The following is a 24,321-nucleotide window of genomic DNA, read 5'->3' on the forward strand; positions in this document are numbered from 1 at the left end:
CCCCGGCCGCGCCAGGGCCTCGCCGCCACCACCCGCAGCCCCGCGGTAGGGGCAGGGGCAGCGGCAGCGCCTCTCGGCAGCCCCGCGCCGCAGGATCCGCGCCCCGGGAACGACGTGCTCCTCCGAGCTGCCAGGCGCGATTACGTTGGTTTTCCCCCCACCCACCCCTTGAACTTGTTGCTTGGCGCTCGGCGGCGGTGGCGGAGGGGGGTGGGGGTGGGGGAAAGGGAAAGCCTTATTATCGATGTCCCTTTGGATGCGATCAAGCTTTCTTAGGAGCAACTACTTCCCCGCCGTTCCCGGAGGGGCGCGGAGATCTAGCGGCAGAGCCCGCATTTCCAAAAGTCTCTATGCAACTGAGCGCTCTCGTCAGACTTTCCCAGGTAGGTGCCGCAGACTGAGCACGGCCGGAGGGATGCGAGAGCAGAACCGAGGGGAAGGGGCGAGAAGCAGGAGGGAGGGGGGCGGGGGGTACGATCCGGCCGCCGAGCCGCGACCTGCCGCACCGGGGCCCCACGCCGCCGCTCTCTTGCCCCGCTCCCGCCCCGATTTCGCCCTCCGCCGCCCTTTTGGCCGCTGCCGAGGTGCCCCTCGCACCCCGCCCTTTCCTCGCCATCGCCACCGCCGCCCCGCTTCGCATCAGCACCTTCCCTGCCCCTCGCCCCACTACATGCGGAATCCCCCGACCGCTCCCTGCCCCGGGGCGCGCTACCTCGCCCCTTCTGGCGCCCCTCTGTCCTTTGATGCATTTCCTATAGAAAAAAAACTTGCCTTAAAGTTTAATGTTGCCGCCTGGAGCTCCTCCCTCTGCCCCGCCGGCTGCCCCGGCCCCGAGCCCGGGTGAAGAGGAGTCCCCGGGGCGGCGATCAAGGACAGCGAGAGGATTCGTCCCCTGCTGCTCCGCAGCGGCCCGCCCGGCCCAACCCCTCCACCCCGGCACGGCGAGCGGACCCGCCGCAGCTCTCCCGGCGGCGGCTCCGCTGGTGGCCGCGGCCCCGCGCCGACAGCGGGCGGGGAGCGGCGCGGAGAAGGGGCGGGGGGACAGGCTGCATCGCGCGTGGAGAACATCTACTTCCAGGTGGCTGCACCGCTGCACCAGGGCTGCCAACCGGCTCCCGTGGGTAGCGCTTTGTGGATCACAGCTTCCATCCAGGAGCATCGCGAGGACCTTGTATCCAAACGACTTGGCTGCTAGGCAGTTGTAGAAGCCGTGAAAACGTTGATCTTCCAAGTGCCCCGATTTATTGTCCTAACTGTTTAACCAGCTCCTGGAAAGGATATTCTGGGGAAAAAAAAAAAAAAAAAAAAAAAAAAAAGGAGGAAGAGGGAGGAATTAAACAGGGAATTAAACAGCCTGGTTAATTATTCTGAAAATCACAGCAATGTTTGAAAATTTGGGAGCCTTGAAAATGTGTGAACTTTCGTATTTTTCTTTTCCTTTTTAGTGGCTTGTCAAGAACTGTCTGTAGATTCACTCTCTCAGCTGTAGTCACTGTTTGGGATCATGGCAGCGGGCGTAGCAGCTTGGTTACCCTTTGCCAGGGCAGCAGCCATAGGATGGATGCCAGTGGCCACAGGTCCCATGCCAGCTGCTCCACGGCAGGAGAGGAAGCGAAGCCAAGACTCTCTGATTGTGCTGAATGTGAGTGGCATCCAGTTCCAGACATGGCTGGACACTTTGGAGCGCTACCCTGACACCCTGCTCGGCAGTTCGGAGCGGGACTTCTTTTACCACCCTGAGACACAGCAGTACTTTTTCGATCGGGACCCTGACATTTTCCGCCACATTCTCAACTTCTACCGTACTGGGAAGCTCCATTACCCTCGCCAGGAGTGCATCTCTGCTTACGATGAGGAGCTGGCCTTTTTTGGCATCATCCCGGAGATCATTGGTGACTGCTGTTATGAGGAGTACAAGGATCGCCGTCGTGAGAATGCTGAGCGCCTGCAGGATGATGCTGACCAGGATCACGCAGCTGAGAGCTCCCTGCCCTCGATGACAGCTAGGCAGAGGATGTGGCGGGCCTTTGAAAACCCACACACCAGTACACTGGCTCTAGTCTTCTACTATGTCACTGGTTTCTTTATTGCTGTCTCTGTTATTGCCAATGTGGTGGAGACAGTGCCCTGTGGGGTGAGCCCGGGTCGCATCAAAGAGCTGCCCTGTGGAGAGCGCTATGCTGTGGCTTTCTTCTGTCTGGATACTGCTTGTGTCATGATCTTCACAGTTGAATATCTCCTACGCCTGCTGGCAGCTCCAAGTCGCTACAAATTTGTGCGCAGTGTCATGAGTATCATTGATGTGGTAGCCATCATGCCATATTACATTGGCCTGGTGATGACAGATAATGAGGATGTCAGTGGGGCTTTTGTGACACTAAGAGTCTTTCGTGTCTTCAGGATCTTTAAGTTTTCCCGCCACTCGCAGGGGCTGCGCATCCTGGGCTACACCCTCAAAAGCTGTGCTTCGGAATTAGGTTTCCTTCTCTTCTCACTTACCATGGCCATCATCATCTTTGCCACAGTCATGTACTATGCAGAGAAAGGTTCATCAGCCAGCAAGTTCACCAGCATCCCCGCAGCCTTCTGGTACACCATTGTCACCATGACAACACTGGGGTAAGTGCAGCTGGCGTTTGGTTACAGCCAACATTCCAACAAGTGGGTTGGAAAGAAGGAAAAATGCAAGATTATATATATATATATATATATATATATATATATAGTAAAAATGAGAGGGTAGTTTTTTTGCTACACAACTCCATGAATGCAGTTCAGCACTTCTTTCTAAGAGTTTCACATATGGAGTTGAGTTAAAAATGTTGCTGAACGTTAAAGTAACCCAAACCCCAAAGCTATAGATAAATTAAGAAAACTGATTGGTGTCTTTGCCATTTGCTCTAACATTTTATTTCGGTTTGGCTTTTGAAATGTGAATATTTTATGAAGATCTGTGTGTTATCAGTGGCTTTTTAATAGTGCAATATGTTTGCTGGCAGTACTTGTTACAGTGTTGCTAAAGTATCAATAAGGACAACCCAGGTGCAATATTTTAAGGAGATCATGCATAAAAGGATGCAGGTCTGCCATTTTGTTTGAAGTGATGTGTTGATGTAGACTGGGTGTGAAGTTGGATTTTACAAAGTCATTCACTTTTATGAAAATAAAGCAAGTATAGATACCTTAGTTTTCACAAATATGGTTCTTGATGTTACTTGAGAGTCAGGATAGATTTCCTTTGATTTCTGTGTAACTATAACTTGGACTCAAGTAAATGGTGCGTCTTGCTACACTGACCTGTGACAGATTTTGGAAAGTGATCTGAGGAAATGTGAGACATCTATTCGACAGACCAACCTCATGTCTTGAAACATAATTCTAATGACAGTTTGCATTCTTGAAGAACATTAGGAATGTAAAGGTGCTGTTGTTGGAATTAGACAGACCCCAACTGAGATTACTGAAACAATGTGTTGCAGTATTATTTTTTAAACTTTCTTTCTGATACCAGGTCATGTTGTAGCAGCTAATTCGGTGTACCAGGTTGTAAAATGTGTTTGTCTGTATTTCTAACAGGGATTTAGAAGGCTGACTAAATTAAGAAGCTTATTTTGAGATGTAAAATATGAACTATGAAACTGAAAATTGTTGATTCTGTATAATTTTTTTTAGTTATTTAATAACTACAGTTGTTAAAAGTCAAACTTTTTACTCTCATATAGGGAAAGCCCTTCATTTTATTAATCAAACACTTCACCATATCTTTTGGGACTGTTGAGATTTATGAAATATGTACAATTTTTTAATTTAACAAAATGAAAGTACACTCAAACTATTATGAAAAAGTTGATTTATTATGTGCAATTTAATTTACTTGGGAAATGGACATATAAAATATTGGAAAAGATAAAGGGACTGTGTAATGCCACCACTTTTTACACTGGGCTTTTATCTTCAGCATGATATAACAAATGAAGATAAATATAGTGCATTGTAAATATTTCATACCACTTGTAAGGGCAAGTTATGCTAAAAAGGAATGACAAGAGCTTTGGGGATTTTAGTCTGCTTTTTAGGTTGCTGGATTTTTTTGGTTTTTGCTTTCTTCTGTTAGTGACAAACTGACAGGACAAGCTAACACAAGGAACCAGTTCCAAAGTCCTGTGCTTTCTGATGCTCATTCTTTTTGCCACATCATTTTAACATTTGATGATTTTAACAAGTTAGGTTGTGAGCATTTAGCAATATTCAGGACATAGAATTCTATTATAGAAGAGCAGAAGCTTATCAGTATATACATATATTTTAATGAAGCATGTTTTTTAAGTAAGTTGTACTCACTATTTTGGACACTGTTTTGACTGTACTTGTCCGTGGTACTGAACAGAATTTTGTCCTAAATAATGTGACCAGTTCATAACTGATTATTACATGTGTATGATATTTATTAGGTTTTGATACAATTTCTGCATTTCTTTCATGAAATAATGGAAAACTCCAGGTTTTGAGATGTTATACTGGCTACTGATGAGATTTGTTTGCCAAAACTCTTTGAATAATACCTAAGAAGCTGTTTTCAAGTATGCAGCCACAAAATATTTGCATCCTAATGGGAATTAAAAGGGTTAAAAAGAGTACAGACATGCTTGACTCACTTTTGGAGGTCGTTTTCACAGAGAAAGTTCTGAGCAGGTTGCAAAGGGATCCAAGGTTTCACTCTTGGAAGTTCAGGTATGACAGACGTCACAAATTTCTGGGAAATTGTTAATCAGTGCGTAAGCTGGATGATGTTCTTTTGCTAATATCATGATAACCATATAAAGATTATGTTTAAATGTTAAATGTGTATGAATAATTTAAATAGAATTAACATAATAAAAGCTTTGAACTCTTTTCAGTTGATGGAATAATTACACAAAAGGAGAGGGAAAATACAAGAAAAAGCAGTAAGGGTCAGTGAAAGCTGATTGTAATTAGTGCTGCTACCTTTGCTTCTGTGCAAGGTCCTCTCACCCACTTACTAATATAGAACTCCCATTCATTTTTAATTTTAGTTTTAGCTGCCGTATAGGGCTATGTAAATGGCTCTATATGAACTTTTTTTTTCTTTTAGGAACAAAATGAGATTAAGTCTTTTATTTTTTTTAATAACAATAATACACAATAGGTTTTGTGAAAAACTACAACAATATACATGACTGTTAATACCAAATAATAGGCTAATACGAAGTTGAGTTTTTGAGTCTTGGTGTCATCCTCCTATTTTCCATAGAGCAAGGGTACTGAATAAGCGACCTTTGCAATTTGGGGAGTTATTATCATGGAAGCAGAGCTATATTTCTCAGTTCTGCATGATTGCCAAGTAATTAAACTATCTTTTAAAAACATAGATTACATTTTTCTCTGCAAAGTGCCAGTGTCTTCAAATATCACTACAATTTAACCTCCAAGGACATCCCCGCTACTAACTGTTCTTGACTGCTCCAGTCAAGTAGTGCATACTTGTACATAGAGTTGTTACGTGAAAGAAAGAAAAATAGGTAAAGAGGAAAGTAAGAGAGAAAAAGAAAGATGTAGAGTAAGTTGATGAGGAGAGTAAGGGAAGATGGAAAGAAGAGAAAAAAGAGAGAAAAAAAGGAGGATAGAAAGAAGGAAGATGTAAAAAAAAGGATTAAGAGATAGAAGGGGCAAAGAGCAAAAGAAGTTATAAAGAGAAGTTATAAAGAAAGGAAGAGAGAAAGAAAAGGGAATGGAAGGAAGGAAGGAAGGAAGGAAGGAAGGAAGGAAGGAAGGAAGGAAGGAAGGAAGGAAGGAAGGAAGGAAGGAAGGAAGGAAGGAAGGAAGGAAGGAAGGAAGGAAGGAAGGAAGGAAGGAAGGAAGGAAGGAAGGAAGGAAGGAAGGAAGGAAGGAAGGAAGGAAGGAAGGAAGGAAGGAAGGAAGGAAGGAAGGAAAAAGGAAAGGAAAAAGGAAAGGAAAAAGGAAAAAGGAAAGGAAAGAAACTTTTTGCATATTAGGGTCATATGTATTCTTTTATAAACTGAACTGATTTCAAATTTAAGTTTAGTATTTTATCAGTATTAATTCTATCAAAGTAAAATGCAGAACAAGGACAAGAGAATAAAATTGAAATACATCACAAGGCAGTTTCATGGAGATTTAAGATAACAATGACATCAGAATTTAAGGCCAAAAAGATCAAGAAACGGGATAATGTGCAACATGGCAGAGGAAAAACAAGCTTAGATTTATAGAATTGGGTCTGACAGACTTACATGGGGGCTTGTGAACATCTATACCCATAGTGACACAGTTATGTCACTTTCTGCTGTCACCTCATAACATGATAATAACTTTCCTTTTGCCCTGCCAGTAGCCAACAAAGGATTGAAATACCTGGTAAGGTTTAGATGGTGTCCGGGTGATGTTTATTCCCAAATCAGACAGAGCTGTAGTGTGCTTTAATACTTCATAAAGATATTATACTTTAAATAGGGAACACGGTGCTCCTTTGCGACTAGTTCCAAAGCAATCTCACTGCTATATTAAACTTTTATATTTATAGAATTTACATTGGGTAGCTTTGTCAGGTCATATAATACATTTGTGGTTGAGCATAATATTTTATTAAAAGAGGCTTAAACACAAGACTATTCATTTATTTGCTTTCATTATGTAAACTAGAGGTATGTCTTCCAGAAACAATAAAGCACCCATTCATTTTCATTATTTGTTAATATAGCCCGTGATGTATGAGAGATCCCATCTAAGATGTATCAAATTACTTGTACCTAATACTTTATAATCAGGTGACTGGATATGACAATAGAAAGCTTCAAATAGTGAACAGGGTAACAGGATGATGGATTTTGTTTTTCTGTAAGTTTCATTCTCTTGTCATCACTCCTTTTCCATTCTTACCACATCCCTGGGGTATATTCCGTCCGTTAGTTTTCTTTGCAGTTCTTTCAAAATACTACTTTCTACAGTCTTCCTGCTTCAGAATTTGCCAGCTGGCTTGGCTCCTTTTCTCCCTAGTTTCAGACAAGTTTAACATTTATGTTAAGACTCCTCTGTTTTGTTTGATTCTGCTTCTTTGTTCCAGAGTCCTCATTCATCCTACACCTTTAGATTGAATCTTCCATTCATCATCACTGTCATTCATTCAACCTGAACTTTCCTCATAAGAGGGTTTTTTTTCCCTGACCTTCGCCTGATAGATTTTTTTTCTTATGAGCATCATACAATTTCCACAGCACCTCTTTTTTTTTTCCCGAATGGCACAAACATTATCTGGTTTTCCTTTTCTGCAAGTGCCTTTAGTTTCCAATGGTCTCTGTGTGTTGGTTTGAAAACACCTGTCTCATCAGAACTCGTATTAAAAATATGTATGAGTTAAATAAAATCTAAAAAGAGGGCACAACATTAGAAATCCTTATTTTGTGAATAGTTTAATTAGGAGTTTAGAGATAGGGTAAAGAGGTAAAAAAATAAAGGTAAAGATTGGCAAGAATGGAATATTATTTCTGTATCTCTTACATATTGAGTAATTCTTTTTTGTGTGTGTGTTTCATGTTTTCAACCTGATTTCAAACAGCATTTTTATATTTTTACATTCTTGTATGCAACCTAGTGAAGTTTGGATTTTGCAGATGTGTTTGACATCTCAATCTATTTTCTCTTCACAGCAGTGAAATTGCCTGAATCGTTAGAATACTATGTAACTGAGGAGGAACAAAATGTAGTGTAATTACTCTCAAAGCATATTACTAGATATTCAGAAATGGCTCCAGAGAGAAATACTAAAAAAGAAGGATCATTTAGATGACAGTGAAAAAAATTATTTGTTCTTTAATCAGAAGATGGCTCAAACTGTATTTGGCTATTGCTGACTTGATAGAGAACCTGGATCATTATTTTCCTGTTTAGTTGCACTATGGATGAGCTTTCCTGTTTAAAAAATATATATACTGTAGATCTCTTAGAGAAACAGCAGTTAGCTTACTTCACTCATTTCTCTTGATCATGAATTTCCTTGCTTCATTAAAAAAAAGCGTGAAGTTAATACTTAATGAAAAGATGTTTCTACACAGAATCTATTTATTTTGTCCTTTGGTGGAAATAGAATTTTCTTTCCTTGCAGTTACTGTGAGACAAGAACAACGAGATCTGTAGGAACCAGGATGTAGCAAGGAAATACACTGATTTAGGACAGCAGAACAAATCGACTCAGAGAGTAATTATGACTAGCGCCTGACCTATTAATTATGACGTATCATTCACCTAATCCTCATTGAATATTGAGTTTTAGTAAAAGCCCTAAGTAATCAAACCCAAGAAGTTCAAACAGAGTGGCAATCTGTACTTGACTCACATAATCATGTTCCTGTCTAAGAAGAAATATTTGCTATATAAATGCTATATAAATGTAGTAATACAGTATTACAAATAGTTCTACTGCACGTAAATAAATAGATAGATAGATAGATAGATAGATAGATAGATAGATAGATGGCAATCTGGAAGCTGAAGCTGTGTTTTGTGAACGCAGAAGCTTATAAATACTGCAGAAATAAGATGATCACCCAAAATAAGTTGGCAGCATCTTGCAGCTGCATGATGATTGTTAACTTCTCAAATGTTTGAAATAAAGTCTAATTGATTACTTTAATTCCCTGAATTTAACACCCCTATGGTCCGCTAGCAGCAGTGTTGCTATGCATAGTTTACATCTTGGTAAACTGATGAGAGTAGAATTTCATCAGATAAGTTTTTCGAAAGAGGACTGTAAATAAGAAAATGAGAAATAAAGTTTAGATAGAACTTTATCAAGTTTTGTCAGCTGCCTGACAATAGAGCTGAAAGAATGATAGAAAAAAATCTGTATATTTCTGTTCCTATCATTTATCAGGCAATAGATTTGAGCATAATTTTTATGTATAAGACATAGTTTTTAATGCATCTTTTTTTTCTGCCCTTCTCAGACAGTAGAAGAAATGTTTTTAACTTTGCAAAAAGGCACTTTGAAATGATAACTCTATGCTGCATTTCCTGGAATAATAATGCTTACTGTGCTTGGACTTCAACCTTTATCACAATTGGTGTCCTGAATTCTATCATTATTCCTTACGGTTGGGTTGTTTTGTTTTTTTTTTTTGTGTCTAAAGCATATGACTTTGATCTTACCATGCTTAAGTTAATACCTTTTAATCCTTCTGTTAATTAAAAACTGTAGACTTTGTTTTGATGAAAAAAGTCATTTTCTTCAAAGTTCAGAAAGAAATTGGCATTATTACCAGAGCATAAATATCCAAGAACAGGAATTGTGATAAAATATAAAATAGAGTACTTGGGGTGCAACAAGTGTAAGTATTCCGTAGAAAAATGACTGACAGAGATATTTGCTTATTTGATTTAGGAAGGCTCAGATTAAACCAGAAGCACACATGAAGGTCGGGTGACCAATACATCAATCCTAGAATATTTTCGTTTCAGTACAAGAAAAAAAATCTTCCAATACAATTCAGCTTTATTATAATTCAAATGAGTTTGCTGTATCTTTCTTACAACAGAGTGAACAAACTTTCTACATTATTAGAGGGCTTATCATAACGTACTCAGCCAGCATAACAAGAGTTCCTACTGCTGTCAGTTCAGATGCAGTTTTCAGTTAAGTCTGAAATTTAAAAAGCCGACAAAACTTCATGAATGCTATCTGTGTAAACATTAAAGTTTTTTCATGTTATTCATATAAGCAACAATATCCCACGTACTTAGAAAAGTTTCCTTTCTTACATTCTGTAGCAGAATTTTGTTCCCTATTTGTCTGGACGTCTCCATCTTTGGAGCCACTTTGCAAATGTACAAAATCCTGCACTGCTATAGAAAGTGGAAGGTTGCCCAAAAAACCTACAAAGATGTGATTAAAATGTAAAAAAGTAAAATTTAGCATGTTGAAAGTATTTAGATTTTTAAAGGCATTTAAGTACCTGGAGAAGCAGATTGGCACCCAGCTTGAATTTCAGAAGAGGTTTAGGTGCTTAGAAACACGGGAGAACACCTGAAAACAACTAAACCAGGAAACTTCATAGATAGTTGCCTTAGGAAACATGGTACTGTGTACGAAAGAATAACTGCTATACAAAAAAAAAGTACTTTAAAGAGACTTTGGGAATGTCTTGCCCCTATCAAATCAAATAGGTCTTACAAGTGTCTGGTGAAAAATACAATATGTCCCATATTCACATAGCACTATGGAAGAAAATAGACTGCTGTGTATATATCATTCTTCAGAAAGAGAAATAAGTAGTTCAAGAAAAAAAAAAAAAGATAATGTAACTGAAAGAATAAGGTATCTGAGGGTACTGCATGTTTTGATTCTTATTTTCTGTCTTTTTTCAAACCAACAGTTCAGTGTGAAAAGAGGTGTAAGAAATGTGAGCTATGGCATGCAGATATTGTTAAAATAATGAACATGTTTTTTAGCAATCAAGAACAGAATTATAAAATTGTGTCAGGCAAGAGGGTCCATTTTCTTAATAAAACGTCCAGTTGAGAACATATTGGTTCCAGTAGGTCTCATTCATAATTCATTTATGCTAAGATTCTCATGTGGGTAAGAAAAAGTAAATTGTAAGTCTCAATTTAGACCACTGCAAATTATCCTTAACCCTGATGTGCTGGCAAATGTTTTGTCTTTATTTGGATTTTTTTATGCATGTATTATTTAGATATAATTGGGAGGTTTGAGGAGTAGTTTGCATGCACATAGTTTTATCTTTTTTTTTTTTTTTTTTTTTTTTTTTGAGTAATATGAGCTTTATAGGCATGTAGGATGTGGTTGTAGATTATTACCTTAGTCCCTGTTTCCAAATGAAACGTTGTATCACATTTCCCTTATTTTCCCTGATTCTCTGTGCAAAATGTTATTTTCTTAAGTTAAGCATCTTTTATCAGCTTTGCAGTAAATCTTCATATCAAATATTAATATGCAAGGTAGAACTTCCAGCACTAAGAACACTACTATATATATATTAAATGTAATCTAGAATAACATAATATAAACATTAAAAATGACCTAAAATCTTTACTAAGTATCTAAAGTTGAATGCTTGAGTGTTGCTCAATTTCCTTAGACAGATAAAACTTCCTGTGTTGTAATAAGTATAAACTTCTAGCAACTTACAAAGTCTGAGTACTTTGATAAATTAAAATAAAGTAAGTATATTCTACTATAGTTTTAATTTGCCTTGGAAAAAAAAAAAAAAAAGCTCTGAAACTTCATAGAGAAGTATTGTATTGTATTGATCTAATACTATGAGATTACATTACATTACTTGTAGTAGTTACTATCTTGAAACAAATTATTTTGAGGCAAAACCCCAACTTTCTTCAAAATGTGTATCCAGAAGTATGTTCTTTTTTATTGTACTGGCAGATTGTCAAAATATTTTGGCTGATACACAAGGAACAGTCTTTCAAATTATCACTTACAAGCTTGGCCATCCAGGCGTTCTTGCTGAGAGTCAGACTGTGAGGTTGTAAAGGACATAATGTAACTTTGTCTAATACTTGCTCACAGTCTGACAGTGTTTGCTGCATCCTTGTTCATTCTCTTCATTTAAGTCAGATGAATCAAAAGTTTTCTGTATGAGGACAAGTGTGAGTGAGATCCTTAAGTCTTTGTTGTTTTGTCGATCTTCCTCCTTTTATAACCCCAAAAAGGAGTTGTGTTACTGTGACCGTGGCCTTACTTCCAGTTTTTGCAACTTTAATCTCTCCCACTTTCAGCCAGTTAACAATTCCCTGAGCATCCTTATCAGCTATGGACAGCGACTACTGCACTGTGGAGGGTTGCTTAGGAACAAAATTGATGCTCTTTGGCATGGTGGATTACAGCTGCAATTCTCAGGTCCCTAAACTCCTCTGCTTCCCTCAGAGGAATGAAAAGATTGAAGATGCTTTCCAAATCTGACTTGGAAGAGAATATATACATTTTTGGTTTCTATTATCTAATCTCTTCAATTCTGGTAAACAGCAGGTCCAGAGTTGTTACTTTTCTACTGAAAGTGGTGTAGTATTGAAAAATCTTCTTTAGTAACAACTCCTGTAACAAGAACTTCATAATTTAAATACCAAGGTATCTTGTATGCTTTAAATAATTGAGAACTTTTAGGTTTTTGAAGCTTTTTTGTTTTTTTGTTTGACTTTGGTTATTGATGTACTTGTTCATATAGTTTGATCAAATTCACGGTGAGAACTACGGACAGGCAAAACTAGACAGAGGGTGTAGAGATTCTCATACACTTACTGACAGCTAGAAAAGTTAAAGGTGCAACTATTTCTTGAGTGTACTTGTTATAGGTATTGATTTAAAACATTAGATTGAATATTTCCATACTACACAGCAGCAGAGAATTTAGTTAGTATTAATAGTATTACTTTTTTTTTTTTTTTTTTTTTTTTTTTTTTTTGCATCAGTTAGAAAATTTCAGAGTACAAATTGAAGCTTCCCTGCAGACAGATAATTTGTAGTAAATCTATCCTCAGACTGGCTTAATGATTTGACGAGCTTGGTATTTACTTTTCAAGTGAGAGGGGAGCTAAAGTTTTTATCTGACTTGCTTGTAGATGCACTAATAAGCCTGTAGGGTGTTAATATGTGTCAAAAGGTGCTGAGGTTTGGAGAAGAAAAATATGCATAAAAATATCTATGGTATGTATTAAACACTTGTGGACCATGTGCTACTTCAGGCATCTTCACCCCAAACAAGTCAGATCATTGAGAAAATGGTAGCTGCTGAAAGGCTGCTCCCCGGAGCATTGTCGTTATCATTCATTTAACCTACAGTTTCTGTCCTTGAAGGCGCAAACTTTCAAAATGTCACACATTAAATCATTCATGGGTGAGGCAGTGTTGCTAGTCATCCTGGTGAGCCTTCACTATGCTTCAGTCTCTGGAAGTACTGGCATGGCTGCAACATCCTGTTTCCTCTGGGGACAGGCACAGCTGCAGATCAGAGATGATGCTGCTAGCTGTGTCTGACACACGCAACAAATGATTTTAGGAGACACCTTATCTTATACATGTAAGATGAAAACCTTGTTGTGGGAGACGAAGGTAGGAACTGGTTTCAGGTCTCAAAAAGACTGAAGGAGAGTGCCAATCTACTGCACAGATTGCTTTGGAGGTGTCTGTCTTCTCCCAGCCGCTGTCTTTTCTGAGCCCTGTTCACAGCCTGAGCACACTGTCAGGCAGTCAGTAATCCAGTGAGGAGATTTACAATGGGTTTGACTGCAGTAGGAAAGATATCCACCATGGGGAGAAGGTATGAGAGCTATGTTTTGCTAAGTAGCCACCAGCTTTAGTGTGTGGTGTTTGTTACATCTTTGTAAGTGAATCAAATAGATACAGAGAAAAGGGATAGATGATGGTATTAAGAATCTAGACAGGACATCGGCCTAAGCTATGGAACTGGATCCAAAGGAGCGTGTTTGAAAAACACTGATAGCAAAACAAAACAAAACTCCAAACAAAAGTACTTGTCTCACAGTGAGTTGCTGCCAGGCGCATTCCTACATGCCGTTATTGTAGTGTCTTCCATAAGGAGTCAGATCTCAACACTACAGGTTGAGATCTGAAGCAGACTAAAAATCTTAGAGACACACTAAGCTAAATTTCACCAGGGACACTCTTCTCATTGCAGTACTCATTTCCATATTTAATTCAATTTTAAAAGTTACAATTTTCTTTTACTTAGAGCTGCCTCCAGATTGAAGCACTGCAGACGCTTGAGGGCAATGAGAGAGGATTATGGTTAAGACTTCTTCAGAATTTATATCTTTCTCATTTGCCTTCTGATCTTTGTTCCTTTCTGTGTAAATCATACAAATCTCTCTGGTGAGAAAATTCTGTAATTTAATAGGAAATACTGTTATTCACAATGATTTGGTTTAACTCGTTTTAGTTCTATATGGTCTGCTCTTTCAGAGCAGCAAATCTTAAATCTGCCAGCTAGTACAGTTCTATACTACTGTGAATTAACTGCATTCCCTTCAGTATAGTTGCCTTTTGTGTAAGATTTCATGAAATTATGTTGCTTTATGCATTAAGTGGCACATTAAACTTTTTAAAAATGAAAACAGATGAATAAACTGGAGAGTAAATAATATTCCCTCATTTCCCCCTCAACTGAGCAGCTTTATCATAAACTTCCAAACAAGTTCTAAAGAAAGAGTGCTATCTTGCTCCTCTACAGAAAGTTTGCTTCTCCTTTGAGGTAAAACTGGTTATTTCTTGGTTTGGGGATAATAATTTTGATTTAACTATATATAAATATGTGTATACAGATGTATGTCACTCCTCCCATTTGCTGTTCCAGTAAATGCTTTTTATAAGTTTGAAGGCTGATAATGTTGATAGGAGAGAATGCAGGCTTTTTTAATCTTCTTGCCCTACTCTAAGCTGTCATTTGAATAAGTCCTTCTATGAAGATATGTTTATTTACATACAGTCTTCTGAGACTAAAAATGATATTTTTAATCTGCCAACCATTTTTCCATTTGTCTTAAGAAACAAACTCAGAACATGGACTCATGGAACATGTCTGCAGAGAAATTAATTAGCTAACTAGCTTGTTGGAAATTAAGAAATAGAAATCTTCCATTTTAATAATCAAATAGAAGAAATTGAAATGTGAACTACTTGTTCTTCACAGGAGGAGCCTAGTAATGACTGTTGTTCTGCTCTGTGGTGTGGTGTGAGGTGAGAGTGATAGTGCAGGCTTCTTTCTGGCTCTTGAAGAGAAAGGGCAATGACAAATGGCATAATGAAATTGCATTTTTAATAAGGTAGAATAGCTCTGAAACCTTACATCCCTTCAGATGTTGGGTACTGCAATACTAGATGGACCCTAAATGGATTTTCCCATGACACACTGCACAGAGTGTCCGTAAGAGAAGATTGTCCTTTTTGGTTCTTTGAGCTACTGCACTTTTTTTTGTTTGTTTGTTTTACAAGAAACCAACCTTACTCATTAAGGATTCTCTCATCATATTTCTGTGCTTCTAGACAAAACCACGCAGGTGATATAATCACTGCTACTGAGTGGGAGCTGCAGGCAGGCTCCTCCGACACAAAGAGTTGCTCAGGTTCATCCGCAGAAGAGGGATTTGTGCAGCACAGCACACCCTGAAGCAGAGCTGGACAGCAGGGCTGTCCTGAGGGCCACTGGTAGGTGGACACTAGCTCCTCTCTGTATAGTGTTTCCCCAGGCACGTTCACTACAGCAGGGCTGTAGTGCCAGAAAGAAGGACAGTGTAACTGCTATCAAGCTTTCTTTTCTGTAATGTAAAAATTTGATAACTTCCTAGTCTATTAATTTCCTGTTTCTATGAATTTCTGTTTCTAAAGTCTATGAATGAAAACCACTTACTCTTTATTTATTTATTTTTTTTTGTTAAAACATGCAGTTCAAACATTTGAAATGAAGTGAAACATCTTGATTGCTTGATCTGAATTGTTTTTGAGATTTCATTTCAAAGCTTTTTTGACTTTTCATCCTTATGTGTAGTGGAGGATATAGTTAAAAAACAATGTTGTGAGGGAACCATTTCATCTCGTGATGAAAGACCTCTTTCCAGACATAGCTGTTTTGTTCTTTTTTGATTGAGAAAAACAATTAGAAAAATTAATGGCAAAATAACCATTAATGTGTACCAAGCACAAAAGATAAAACATCTGCCTTGAGAAGTCCTTAAGCTATAGAGTGTTGAAAGCTGAGGAGGTCTAATAGGTGGTATATCACCATATTCTTGTCTTTTTTTTGTGTTTCACCCTTGCCGTTTGCTTCTGGCCACTGACAGAGAGAGGGCATTGAACTAAAATGGATCCTTCAGCTGACCTTGAATGAGCACTCATGTTCTGAGTTAATGGAAATGACATAGCTGTGGCTTCGTTCAGTCTTAGATTGAAGAATTAAACTGTTTTATACTTTTTCTTCCCAAATTCTTTTTACAGCACCATGGGCATTGGATAAAAGGTTTTCTTACAGTAACAAGGGTCAGAGTGTCAAAGAATATAACAGAGCTTGAAAACTACAAACAAGAAAACAGCTGCTTTAAACTCAGTTATTTCTTATGTTGTTGTTTTATTTATCTATTTATATTATCAAGCATCATAATCTACAAGGTGCTAAGAACTTGTCAGCTTCAAAACACTTAAAAAGCATTTCAGTGGAAGGTGCATAAATGCTACAGCACCTTTGAATGCTGAATACCCCATAGGATTTAGTGCTATTTACTTGGTCCAAAGCCAGTGTTAATCAGAGACTGGGGTTTGACATGAGAGAACTTTTCATCAATCTTGTGTATGAACATCTCTAGCAATATATTAACCAGGGCAGTAGGGTTTGAAACAAACTTAGCAGAGACTGCTGCAATATCCATATTGCTGTAAGCAACAGCTACTGATATGTTGAGATATGGTGGAAAAAGCTAAAAAAAAAAAAAAAAAAAAAAAGTTTTATTTATTGAAACACAGTTTCATCAGTGAAATAGTAAGATATGCGACTCCAGGTTGTAATGTAACTGGTTTATCCTGTTTACGGATTATCAAGAGAAAACTCTGTATGGAAAACAAATAATATAGCACTTCCTCTTGTACAGAGATTGAGTTACATGTGAGATCTTTTCCAAATTATTCAGAAAAAAAAAAAAAAAAAGATCATAATCAACACTGAGTTAGAGAATGTGCTTAGAATTTTTTTATGGCTAAAAAGCAGAAAAGTTGTCTTACTTTTTTCCTTAGTATAAAAGTCTTAACTCAGAGAAACTTTCAGGCAACCTTGAAAGGATGTCACACATCAGAGAAGATGACAGCCAGACCTGATGTAACTAATTTTGGGCTGGTATAACAGTGCTATTTAGAGCAATAATTATTTGTCTGCTGGTTGATCTGTTTACTAAAACAGTCGGTGAAAAATGTGCCATATATTATATCTCCTCATTATCCTGCTAAAAAGACTTTTAAACTGATAATTCTACCTATAGTTTGGGATTGTCTTACTTAACTATGTTAGGATAAGGTCATCTGTGTTATAAATGGATATAAAGAAGAAATATACAGTTCTCTAACAATAATCTATCAAACAATCTGACAAAATGAATAACTAAGACCCATATATAGCAAGGACACAATGGTTGTCCTATGCACTCCTCAGCTTGCTTGCTTTTCCACATTAAAATCCAACCACTCCCAGTGAGAAGGTCCATACCTCATTAGGCTCCTTCCATACTGATGACCATTAGCTTAATTATATTTTTATTGAAAAACAAAGAAATGTAAATTTCTTCTCAGGAATGACCGTATTCTGGAAATCCTGGAAGAAGGACTGAGAGATATTGGATTTTATTCTCAGGTTTTAATCCTTTTCACAGCATGTTACAGCTTTGTTGACACGGATGTACTGCGTGAGTGACTTCATGCATATTCACAAATGTTTCTTGTAAGGAAATAGCTTGGAAAATGGTAATTGTGTAACATGCATAAAGTAGTTTTGTGGATAAACAAATCCACATTGCCTTAGATAGGATGTTGATTTAATAATAATAATAATATCAATAATAATAATAATAATAACAATAATAATAATAATAATTCTGTTGGCATTTACTCTTACAGGAACTTGCTAGACATTTTATGTCTGATGTCTTTTCTCTCTGAGAGACTTATTTTTCCTTATTTCATTCATATTTTTTCTGCTTTTTTGCTTATGTTTCTCTTGAATCACACACTTGAAGAAAAAAGGGGCACAATTAAGAGATGTCTAGGTATGACCCTATGTAAGATGATCAAATACATACGTCCACTTTCTGGTGGGTTAAATCACTTTCAGGGCTTTTTCACTTCTTCAACACCATCTCAAATGCAAAAAATCTCCATGTACGCATGAAAAATGTTCTCATTTTAGACTTCAATCCCATTCCAGGACAACAAAATGGACTGACCATTGTATCAGACATATGTAGTTTGGTTTCTTCTTCATATTTGGAGTATTGTCCTTTGTAGTGGTTTATGCATTTAACTGCTCCTTATTCAATTTTCAAGCTTCTTTCCCCAAAGTACTTCTTCCTAAAAGTGTCCACTCAGAAATAGTGACAGTATCTTTCTCAGGAGAAAGTACACAGAATGCATTGAACAGGTCACCTTAGAACTCAAATTTATGTACCCATATTCTCATTATGGTTATATTACAGTCACTTCTGTACATATCTTTAAAGATTTTATACTCTTTAAGGTATAACATCTGCAAGAACCTGGATGAACACTTCTATGCTAATTGAATAGAAAGAGGGAAACCATACAAACTTCAGAGCATTTAAATTCTCTGTCCTTGTTAGTGCGTTTATCATTAAATACTGCTAGGAAATAAAATAGAGGAATATTATGGACTTGTACTTCAAAGTAGTGAAATGAAGTGAGAGAATTTATGGCAAACAAAACTAAAAACATATGTAGTGAACACTGTATCATGACAAAAAGGTCACTAGAGACTACAGACTGTACTTATTGGTATCACACATAAAGAAAAAAAAAGTAAAACAAAGATAAATATTTTCCATTGGAACACTTTTCTTAAGCAGCACTGTAGATAAAATTATGGATAAGTTCATAATTTCTGCACCTGTTTGGGTTTGGAGGAAAAGCCCACCAGAGGCAATGGAAAGGTTTTCATTTTCTTCAAGGAGCTTTGGATCAGATTTCTAGTTATGTCTTACAGTATATAATCTACCATTTCTATGTCATTAGTTCATCACTTTAAAATAACTCATTCCAGTGAGTACTGCACTGTTGATTTTTTAACACATCAAATCTGAAGTGAAAATTTTGATCTGCTTTCCTTGTCAGAAAGGTAGGCAAATCTTTTTTGATTGACTGGTAGAAATGTTAATGAAAGAGCTGAAAACTTTTTTTTTTTTTTTTTTTTTTTTTTTTAATATATTAAATGTTAAATGTTTCATGGAAAGATTTACTTACATTATGTAATCCACTTTAAAACGCATGTCTCAGATGTCAGTTTAGGACATATAAATGTGTAAAAAATGCAATTTCTCTTCAGGGCTGAGGCAAACTCTGATAGTTTGATGCCGTGCAAACTTCTGAGACTAGGCACTGTGGCATCTCATTAACAGATTGTAGCACTGCAGCATGCTCTGCTTTACTTATTTATTGAAAAGATAATGGGAAATAACTGGTTTCTTTGTGAAGCCATAAATAATATGACAGAAGGATATTAAGTGCACTGAAATGTGACAGAAAGCTAAAATCTTGTGGAGTTTAGTATTTTATGGTACCAGTTCTCTTTTATCAGTACATGTAAAACCAACAGATATGTTTTAGCTCTTTTTGTGAACAATTATCAATTTAATAAGCTAGCTACTGAAATGTAGGCATCTTAAATGATAAACAGTATCTCAGTTTTTCTGTTTTGCAATAACACTCATGAGCTACTAAAGTATAAGTCTTCTTTTGCTCCTTTAGGTCTTTGTCCTTTTTTTTTGCTTATGTAGCGACAGTCTTTCTCCATTTTCTTGATATGAAGTACTGTTTAGAAAATATATGAATATTTCTGACAATCATTCTGTGCATTTTTTATTCTGAGTGGGACTTCTGACTTCAAACTACTCACAAATTTTCATATATCATTCACACTGCCTTCTCAGTACTTTGCACACTTGAATAAGACTAAGTCCAGTCTTTTTTTCCTTTGTGTGTGCTGGCACACAGGTGTGTGGCTGAACTGAAGAGAAAAACAAAAATAGAGTTTCATTCCACATTAAGGAAGCAGTGTCCCTTCTTATCTTCATTCCTGTTCTTTTCAATCAGCATGATTGTGCAGTACACTCTGAATTTCCTCAGGTACCCTGATGACTGAAAAGAAGCAATCTCCTTGGATACATGGGTTAGTCTCAAGAGTGTTTCTGAACATCATGACCCCATGATTCTTTAGCCTGGGTTTGATTCAGATTTTGTCATGAAGCTGGCATTGAAGACAGAGCTCCATAGTAATACAACCAGTTCTGCTTAGGTCTGTATATACTGTCTAACTTCATGTCACTCAAGCAACTGTCTTCTAAACATCCTTCTACAAACTGAACAAAGTATTTTTCCTTCAGAAGTAGGAATTCCTCCAGATTTGGTATTTTAAGTATTGTTATAGTAGGCAAGTGTTGAGGCCACCAATGTGTGAACCTATGACATTATCCCAGTGTGAATTTTGTCTATGCAAACTATTACATATTTCTATAGAATCCATTACCACAGCATCTAAAGACTAAGCTCATCTTCTGAAAAATAATTTTTTCATTGGAGGAGATGCAAGCATCCTTATTTGGGCTGCCAAACATTGCTGATTGCTTATCTTATGTGCATTAATTCTACAGCAGCATAAATGAATTGTTTCAGGAGCACTTTACAGTAATGTGTAAACAGAATGATGCCTGATCTGTTGTGCTTAGCTGTCCCAACAGAGTACATTTTTAATTTAAGTGTTTTGTTTTGTTTCGTTTTTGAAGTAATGAGATGCAGGAAGCAGTTGAAGCAATTCATATATATATATATATAAACATGTATATATATAATCACATCTAAGGGAAGGAACAATTTACAATCAACCATTCCAACTATTATATGATGCTTTTATTGACACTTTAAATTTCTCTTCAGGACCACCAGTGTCATAATGGAAAGGGCACTGTGAGTTTTTTACTATGCAAGAGAGTGTTGACTTGGAGTTCCCAGGATATTCAAAAGACTTTTCAGTTGCACTTTCTAAAGTACAACAAAAAAATATAGATAAATTGTTGACACAGAAAAAAACAGAATCATTGAATGTCTGAGGTTGAAAGGGGCCTCTGAAGATCATCTGGTCCAACTCCCTGTTCAAGCAAGGCCACTTAGAGCACATTATGTCTGTACTACATTTGTGAAATGCAGAGTTTCATCCCCGATTTTTCAAATAATTAAAAAGTTACTGGATAAAATGTCATATAGTTCTTGAAAAAAAAGTACTATGGACACTTATTCTCATAAATTTTAGAATACTACAGAATTCTTGATATGGAAGTGCAGCAGATGAGATGCACATTTTGTGATCATTTATAGCAAAAATGAGATCACTTTATTGTTCCTGAATTACTTGTCAATTTCTGCTAACTGTTTCATGGGAACTATTATTGCTAAATTTTTTGCACTGAGTCAGCTTTCCTACTGTTACAATAGCTGTGCTTTTTCTCCTTCCCTCTGTGGGCACCTAGAAAGGAGAGAGGTAAAATAGCTGGCATATACAGCTTGCAGCTGTATTCCCAAAGGTACTTGGTGTCTCTCATCAAGCATAGAATGACTAAGGATTTACATTTCGGATCATCTTTCAGGAAGAAAAAAGTCAAACAAACAAAACAAACCTCAAAACCAAACAGAGTGCTTCTGTTTAAATATCAGTTCTCCAATGTGAAGAAGCTGTGGACTTCTCACAAGAAATGTTTACTATTTGAGGAGTTACCAAGAAGTTATTTCTGGAAGCTACTATTTTTTGTAATAAATTAAAAGATACAGGATATAACCTGGGAGCCTAATTTTGATACTACGTATATGCATATATGTCAATGTACCTTTTTTTTTTTTTTTTTTTTTTTTGAACTCACTGAAAGGTAGATGAGACACGGAGTTTTTAATGGATTATTTCTGTTAGTAACTTGTTCAATTAACCAGCCACATAAGAATAATAGAGTATAATAAATGAAGATCTTTGCTGGAGTTGCAAGTAAAGGAGGTAATAGAAGGATCACTGTCTTATTTTGTCTGAAATGGTTTGTGGTAGAATAATTCTGTGTTCATTACTTTCTCCTTTAATGTTTTTGAAAGCTGTTTCACTAGTGTTTCCAAATACCATATTTCAAGATGAATGAGCCTAACGTGCTTTGGTAAATGCTGGGACATTTTTTCTTGAAAATAATAAAGAATATACATTAAAATACCAGATTGAAATTTTAATTATCAAAAGCAGTAGATGTACATTAATCCTATTAAGTATTAGATGTATTTTTATTATGTTACCTCTTTCTTTTGAAATAGCAGTTACAGACCCAGATACCAAATATTCACATTGCTGTGTAGTTTAACCTCATCTCTTTGATGCAGCCACAGGTCTTGTATAAATTGACTGAAAAAAAGAAGAATGTAACATACAAGACAAACACAAATGTAATATACATTTAAAGTTTTTCTGTGGCTAAAAAAGGCATGAAGTCAAAGCATCTCTCTCAAGTATTTGCTTCTTCAAAGCCAGTGCTGAACTTTTTCTGGTATACGTTGTACTAAAGTACAATAAACACTTTTCAACTGTGAACCACTGTATCAGGAAAACTGTAAAATTATAAGGGTTGATTTAAAAGTCAATAAAAATAAATGTTACTCTACCATTTTCTCAGGTTTTTTTTTGTTTGTTTGTTTGGTCGGGTTTTGTTTTTTTTTTATAGAACACAACTTGAGCAAAAAGAGTTGAACATTGTAATTAGACTTTCCAGCTGACTAGCGAGACCATTCTGTTTCCATCCCTAAGAAAACATCTGATTTTCAGGCAATGTGTCTGTGAATTCCTCTTTTTTTCCTATTTCAGCTTTTTTAAAATATATAAGTACTTATTGGAAAAGGGCTGTAATTATGAAGGCTTCTTACTCTTTGCATTTGTATTACAATAAGCAAGTGTTTACAGGACAGAACTGTTCCATTAGAAGAGCCTGTCGCCCTGTACTCTGACAGGCAGAGGACACAGCCTCAACATTTCACATAATCTAAACCTAAAGGATATTCTTATACCATCTTCTTGTGAATGTTACCTTTTTAGAATATGAATTTCAAGTAAGCTTTTTTTCAAAGATGGTCTGCATACTATGTGTTTGTTCTTTTATATCCAATTCATTTTCCCATATTGTGTCATATCTTTGCAAAGATGTTTATACTTTGCAAAGTAGCTGAGACCTTTGCTAACTTTTACTTGAGAAGCTTGTAGTTCCCTAGGCATCCGTCTTCAGAAGACAACACTGTTACATATCTCTTTCAGAAATAAGGTATGAGATATCTGAAAGCTAATTTAGAGTCTGTTTGAATTTTTCTTTCTTACACACTTTGTAGGGCCTATAAAAATGTACTCTGTATAAATTTCATTTATAACAAATATGTTTGTTTATATGTGTACACTCAAATGGTATAAATATATTATCATTTATATTATTATATAAATATTTGTATTATATATATGATGTATGATATATATTAACGCAATTACACTATATATTGTAGCAGCACAGCATACATAAGATTCACTATATTCAAAAGCATTCAGATTTTAAAATGAGCTACAGCTTATTCTTTTTCTAACTGCATGCTATATTTGTCTCCTACAGAAATGTCTCCTTTTTCTGAGTATTTTATTTTTGCCTCACTTAATTTCAATAAGATTTCTTGCATATGTAAGTACTCAAAATGTAAGGATTGCTGTTTCTAGATTCTGACTCAGACATTAACTAAATAGTAACATCTCTACCTTGGATCTCTCTCTTTTCTTTTGAATTGGCAGGGAGCCCAGGAGTTTTCTTCATCGAAGGCATATTCACAATTTTTAGCCTACTTTCATGCTAATTTGATCTTGTAATCACAGAATTAATCAAAATCTTTCCTATTGTTTAAAACTAAAGATAACATGAAAGAAATATTTTAGACCATATTGAATATAAATTGACTATTAATGACAGAAAAATAATTACAGTTAAAGTTGTGTCCTGTGGGCAAGTGGTGACTAAATTAGTAGCTTATTGAAAGCTCATTAAGTATTTTGTTGACTTCAGAGAGTTATAGATTAGGTCTCAGTAAAGAATCCTTACTAGAAAAAGCCCTCAGAAGAGAGGAAAAATGACGTAGCTTTAGAAGTATAAGTTGTAGCATAGTTCAGTCTTCAGCCACAGTAATGATCAGATATGGGCAAAAGATGTAGAAAAAATAGAGAAAATGCTTGATAAAGGAGGGTTTATTCTTTCACATTTCCTTTTAAAATAGTCTTTTCCTTGTCAATATTACATTCTAAAATACAAATTTCCAGAAATGCTTTTTTCAAGGGTGGTACATCTTCCTCCTTTTGTATCCAGATTATTGCATCTATGGCATTCTATGCAAAATCAAAATTCATGACTCTATGAAGCTGATTGTGGAAATTCAGTTCTGGAAAATTCGAAAGAGAAGCCTTGTCTGGTAGCGTAATGTTCCCAAAT

The 24,321-nt window shown here is 36.7% G+C and overlaps 1 protein-coding gene across 1 annotated transcript in view; it reads left to right on the plus strand.

The window, feature by feature from the left end:
• Positions 1–1,504: 1,504 nt before the first annotated feature.
• KCND2 (potassium voltage-gated channel subfamily D member 2) overlaps positions 1,505–24,321 on the plus strand; it is a gene marked incomplete at both ends in the record, with an annotated part of 265,966 nt that continues 243,149 nt past the window's right edge. Inside the window, one exon of the mRNA XM_079532459.1 lies at positions 1,505–2,619. Within this exon, the coding sequence (XP_079388585.1) occupies positions 1,505–2,619 (1,115 nt within the window). The remainder of the gene's footprint in view (positions 2,620–24,321) is intronic.

Source organism: Tetrao urogallus, assembly GCF_951394365.1.
Source record: "Tetrao urogallus genome assembly, chromosome: 1".
Classification (NCBI taxonomy): Eukaryota; Metazoa; Chordata; class Aves; order Galliformes; family Phasianidae; genus Tetrao; species Tetrao urogallus.